General features: G+C 44.6%; 1 protein-coding gene across 1 annotated transcript in view; it reads right to left on the bottom strand.

Moving 5' to 3' along the window:
- The window catches only part of LOC102241572 (inhibitor of growth protein 1), a 26487-nt gene extending 24036 nt beyond the window's left edge, over positions 1-2451 (bottom strand). Inside the window, exon 1 of the mRNA XM_005874743.1 lies at positions 1962-2451. Within this exon, the coding sequence (XP_005874805.1) occupies positions 1962-2451 (490 nt within the window). The remainder of the gene's footprint in view (positions 1-1961) is intronic.
- Between the last annotated feature and the right edge of the window lie 3531 nt (positions 2452-5982).

Here is a 5982-nt window from a genome sequence, read left to right as displayed (position 1 = left end):
CAACCTCCCTATCCGCCCTGCTCTGTGCATGACAGGGGGCAGCGCCCAACCCCCTGATTGGCCCTGCTCTGTGAGTGACAGGGGGCAGCGCCCCAATCCCCTGATTGGCCCTTCTCTGTGCGTGACAGGGGGTGGCGCCGCAACCTCCCCATCGACCCTGCCTTGAGTGTGACAGGGGGCGGTGCCCCAACCCCCCAATCGGCCCTACCCTGAGCGTGAGTGAGGGTGGCATCGCAACCTCCCGATCCGCCCTGCTCTGTGCATGACAGTGCGGCGCCCCAACTCCTCAATCGGCCCTGCTCTGAGCCTGACCAGGGGCTGCACTTAGGGATTGGGCCTGCCCTCTGCCACCCGGGAGCAGGCCTAAGCCAGCAGGTCGTTATCTGCTGAGGGGTCCCAGACTGCGAGAGGGCACAGGCTGGGCTGGGGGACCCACCCCCCCAGTGCACAAATTTTTGTGCACCGGGCCTCTAGTATATATATAATAGCCCTCTACACAATGTGATATGTTTAATATAAAAATTTTTTTGAAATAGATCTGAGATCAGTAGTGGCTGGATGGAAACCAAGTACGTTTCTTGGGCCTTTTAAAAAACTCTATTTCTTACTGAGTGGTCCATGTATTAAAATTAGGAGCAGCAAAGTTGACCACACTAAAGGCCTCCCTATACTGAAATTTGAGGCCATTGGTAACGGTCATGAGGTGTGAGAGCTGATGTAGACAATCATATTGAAGTCTGTCTCTCTTCCTCATGACCAAGGAGAGGGTAGACAACCCAGCAAAGCATAATGTTGAAGGAAATAGTCCCATTAATCAGAGTGAGCATCTTAGAAATCTTTTGTGTCAAAACTGGGCAGAATTTTAAAAAATATGGGTGGAATATCAGAATGAATTAGCTACCAAAACCACTTTTTTCAAATGACCCATAGACAAAAAATGAACTCATCATTTTTCACTATTTGTCATCAAAGTCTTTCTGGTTTGGCAGGTTGATGACCTAATGATTTTTAAATGGGGTTGGTATAAAGGCTACACATGTTTTCTTGCCACTTGGGTGCATTTTCTGTGGGCTTGGAGGGAGGGAGGTTAGCCTTGAAGAAATACATAATTCCAATAACCAGTATTGTTCGAATATATTAAAATGTATGTGGCATCATTGTTATTTTAGGCTTTTCTAGTTCTCTTTCTATGTTTCTCTCCATTTATGTAAAAATAAGAATATATATATGGAGAGTAGACATTTAAAATGCATATACATACTGTCAGTAAAGATCCATCAGGAACGCAGAAACCATTCCAGTTATTTTAACAGAGAAAATTTAATATATGGAATTTATTAAACAGATATTGGAAGACTAAAATTTGCTAAATAAATAACAGATGTTGTAAGCAGCTACTATTTCTTAGGTGAAGAAGGAGCTGGGGTTATCCGAAGCTTGGAGGAGGGACACTGACCTGAGGGCCTGCAGTGAGACTATTTCTTGGAGTATGGGGCAAAAATATGTATATAAAACTATAGGATTGGAGACTGTACTCAAAAGCCAGTGCCAAGGGAATGCTCACCGGAGCAACTAGCAAATAGGAAGAGGCATGACTTTCTAGTCTCTTCCCACCTTTCAGTCTCCCTCTAGAGCAGTGGTTCTCAACCTTCCTAATGCCGCGGCCCTTTAATACAGTTCCTCATGTTGTGGTGACCCTCAACCATAAAATTATTTTCGTTGCTACTTCATAACTGTAATTTTGCTACTGTTATGAATCGTAATGTAGATATCTGATATGCAGGATGTATTTTCATTGTTACAAATTGAACATAATTAAAGCATAGTGATTAATCACAAAAACAATATGTAATTATATATGTGTTTTCCGATGGTCTTAGACGACCCCTGTGAAAGGGTCGTTCGACCCCCAAAGGGGTCTCGACCCACAGGTAGAGAACCGCTGCTCTAGAGCTTCTTACTTCTTGCTTTCTTCTCCTTAGGCGTTCCTGAAGTGATGTCATCATGGCCGTGACTATTGGCTGCATTCTCCCGATTTTCATTGTTGTGCTGTCTCTGAGACCTCTTGTTATTTGGCTTTTCTGCCTGTGTGATTGTCTCATTCTTGGACTCAACCTGGCCAGCTTTGCCACTGTGGCCAGTGGTATCATTGACCTGTTGGTGTGCCTCAAAGAGTTCCACGTGACTGTCCACCTGCCTGGCCCTGATCTCCACCAGCTCCACCATCTGCCTCACAATCTGGATCTTCTCGTCGCCCAGCTCCTGGCTCCGGATCAGGGCTCTCATGCAGTGCCACGCTCTCCTCTTCTGGTTGCTGTCCGTCTCCCATTTAAACTTCTCATAATACTCATCTAGTTCCTTCAGGATTTGTTTCCCCCATTCCTCGCGGCTGCTGGGTCCCTGGGGCCTGGGTGGGAGGCATAAGCTCATCCTTGGTGGAGGCAGGAACATAGCTAACAAGCCTTGCCCCAGCCCCGGGGCGCCGCCATTACTCTACATGGTTGACTCTTGAACAACATGGTTTGAACTGCGCAGATTCACTTACATGCAGATTATTTTTTCGATAAATATACAGTTTGCCCTCCATATCCCCAGGTTTTGCATCCATGGATTTAACTAACAGCACATCAAAAACAGTATTTTCAGTCCCATTATTGGGAATCCATGCATGTGGAGGGTCAACTATATGCATTGATCTATGCCATTTTATCGAAAGGCTTTGAGCATCTGTGGATTTTGTTATCTGTGGGATGTCCTAGAACCATTCCCCTGCAGATATTGAGTTAACATTTTTGAGGGTCAAAAGTTATACAGTGATTTTTTGACTGTCCAGAGGCAGGCACCTCTAACCTCCACATTGTTCAAGAGTCAACTGTATATAAATTCTCAATCTATCAATAGATTGTGGATTTTCCCTGGGCCTCTATGATAATTGCACTGACATGATTTTGTATGATGGCTTTTGCCACTGCAGTGTTTTCTCATCATGGATGCTTCATTGATTCATCATCCTGCTGCCTTGATCGTGACTCAAATCTTCAAGAGTCCACAGTGAGCACGTTCAAGACACAGAGGCTTGACTGGAGATGCCTCCATATCTCGATGAGGAAACACAGGCATTACAAATAATTCCTTTAAGGATGGGAAGCCCCTTGCAGTTGCTGCTGTCATGTTTTAGTGTAGAGGTTCTGTCTCTTAGAAAGGCAGCTGTGTGTTTGGTGAGCTGTGCATTTTCGGGCGGGGCTCTCCTAGTCTAAAAGTTTTCTTTATGGGGAGTGATTCAGAGGCTGTTGAGTAAGTCGTTAGTAAAAGGCACATGGTGTGCTCATGACCTGTGAAGGTTTCTTGAGCACTTGTCAATGGCTATTGTGCTTTTCCTGAGGGCCCTGGTGCAAACTCCTATCTTGTTTGTTTCCCATCACTTTAAATAGAGTAAGAGAAGAGAAGAGAAGAGAAGAGAGAGAGAGAGAGAGAGAGAGAGAGAGAGAGGCCTGGCAGAACTAGACAAGGGTATGGGGCCGTGAATCTAAACGAGCTCTGAAGTCTTTGTGTAGCTCCCATGTGCAATTCATTTCAGGGAATTCCGCAGACAGCTTTCCCAAAGTAGGCATTTCCTTTAGCACAACCCACTATCCTTTTCTAGCCCCTGGGGCCCCGAAGTCCCCTCTTTTCTCTGACAAACCAATGCCACAATTTCAAAGTGATTCAGCTGGCGTCCCAGCAATGCCTTCTAATTCTGCCTCTTTCACAATAGCAGGGAATAGAGGAAACTGACAAATGGGCTATTTTTGAACCAGAAGCTGGCCCAACTGTCAGGCGTAATAGCAGCCGAGTAATGTTTGTGGGATAGCCCGCTTTGAAAGATGACTTTATAATTGCCCTCCAGATCCCAGGGATAAGAGTGGATGTTGAAATCGGCATAACCCTCTTAGGCTTTTCAAATCCGACCTTCAGAGGCCCAACAGACGTGCTGGCAGGGCTGGCACCTGGCTGTTCAGATGGCCGCTATCTCCCCTGTTTGGCCACATGTGTCCTGGGCATTTTGTTTACCCCTCACATTGTTTGTGCCTTATTAATATTGGTGGCCTCTTAACAGAGGGACGCGTTATTGCCTTGACTGCTTATAAGACCCTTTTGTATCTAATCCTCTCAGCACTTTCCTTTTTTTCTTCCCATCTGTCAGTGGGCTTTTGTGCCCAGGGGTCAGCACATCAACACTTCACTCTTCCTCCCCTGCAGACAGCTCCTGTTTCTGAAGTCCTTTCACTGGAGAAGGCTGTTGGAACGATCTGCACAGGACAAGTAGGAGAGCTGAAGGAAAATAACACCACAAAACCACTGCATTCAGTTTAATTGATACCCTGATGAGGCTTCGATTGAAATGGGGATCTTCCCTGGACCATAGTTTCACATTCTTGTCTCAAGAGCACTGGCTATGGACTTGGACTTTGGTACAAAGTTAAGGTGAATTTTGGAAACCCATTTTTGCTGGGAGGATGGAATGTTCTGAATAAGATAATGGTGTCTTCTCACGTTTGCTTCTTCTGTTAAACATGTGGGGATTGTGGGATGTTTCTAATCTGGAGGCAAAGTGCACTGAAAAAAATTGGTTCCTAGCTTTTTTATTTTTTTATAATTCTCAAACCCTTTCGCTACCGCCATGCAGTTGAATTTCCTGCATTTTCTCAATCAGGTAGTTACTAAGCGGGAGCTGGGGTAATGTTGGCATTGACTCCAGTCAGCAGGCAGGGTGGCAGGTGATTTATGGGAGTGACCTTCAATGATAAGATGTGCTCTTGAACATTCCTTCGCTTAATGTCACAAACAACGGAACAAGGTTGATGTGCCTTGCAGTTTTCAAACTTTCATGTTAACTTCAGAATTGTTCAAGTCAGTGACATTGGGACTAAGACTAATAACCCCACAAAACCACTGCATTCAGTTTAATTGAGACCCTGATGAGGCTTCAATTGAAATGGGGATCTTCCCTGGACCATAGTTTCACATTCTTATCTCAAGAGCACTTGCTATGGACTTGGACTTTGGTCCAAAGTTAAGGTGAATTTTGGAAACCCATTTTTGCTGGGAGGATGGAATGTTCTGAATAAGATAATGGTGTCTTCCCACATTTGCTTCTTCTGTTAAACATGTGGGGATTGTGGGATGTTTCTAATCTGGAGGCAAAGTGCACTGAAAAAAATTGGTTCCTAGCTTTTTTATTTTTTTATAATTCTCAAACCCTTTCGCTACCCTCATGCAGTTGAATTTCCTGCATTTTCTCAATCAGGTAATTACTAAGGGGGAGCTGGGGTAATGTTGGCATTGACTCCAGTCAGCAGGCAGGTGGCAGGTGATTTATGGGAGTGACCTTCAGTGACAAGATGAGCAAGTCCCTGTTCATGCTCTTGAACATTCCTGCGCTTTATGTCACAAACCACGGAACAAGGTTGATGTGCCTTGCAGTTTTCAAACTTTCATGTTAACTTCGGAATTGTTCAAGTCAGTGACATGGGGACTAAGACTTTGCGGTTCAGCACCAGTGGAATGTGGGATGGAGTTATGGAGTCTCATAGTGCAATCTCTGAGCTTCAGAATGACCTGGGATGTTTCACAGAAATGCATTTCCAAGGCCCACCCCAAACCTGCTTACTCAAAGTATCAGGATGAGGACATTGGAGTCTATATGTTTAATAGGGCACCTCCAGTTGTTCTAACTTCTACCAAAGTTTCAAAATCACTTTCCTAGGGGGGTGGGGTGGGCTATAAGGGGTCAATGGGGGAAAATGGGACATATGTAATACTTTCAACAATAAAGCTTTAAAAATGACTTAAAAAAAGAAAGAGGAGGGAAAAGGATATAGGGGGAATAAATGGTGATGGAGGAAAATGAGAATAAAACAAAGTAAAATCACTTTCCTAAAGGAAATGGTAATGCTAAGTGGGATCAGCAGAGATAAACCATGTTCCCTTGCCTTGATTAGA

Source organism: Myotis brandtii, unplaced genomic scaffold (genome assembly GCF_000412655.1).
Source record: "Myotis brandtii unplaced genomic scaffold, ASM41265v1 scaffold45, whole genome shotgun sequence".
NCBI lineage: Eukaryota > Metazoa > Chordata > Mammalia > Chiroptera > Vespertilionidae > Myotis > Myotis brandtii.
This window is presented reverse-complemented; position numbering and strand designations above follow the sequence as displayed.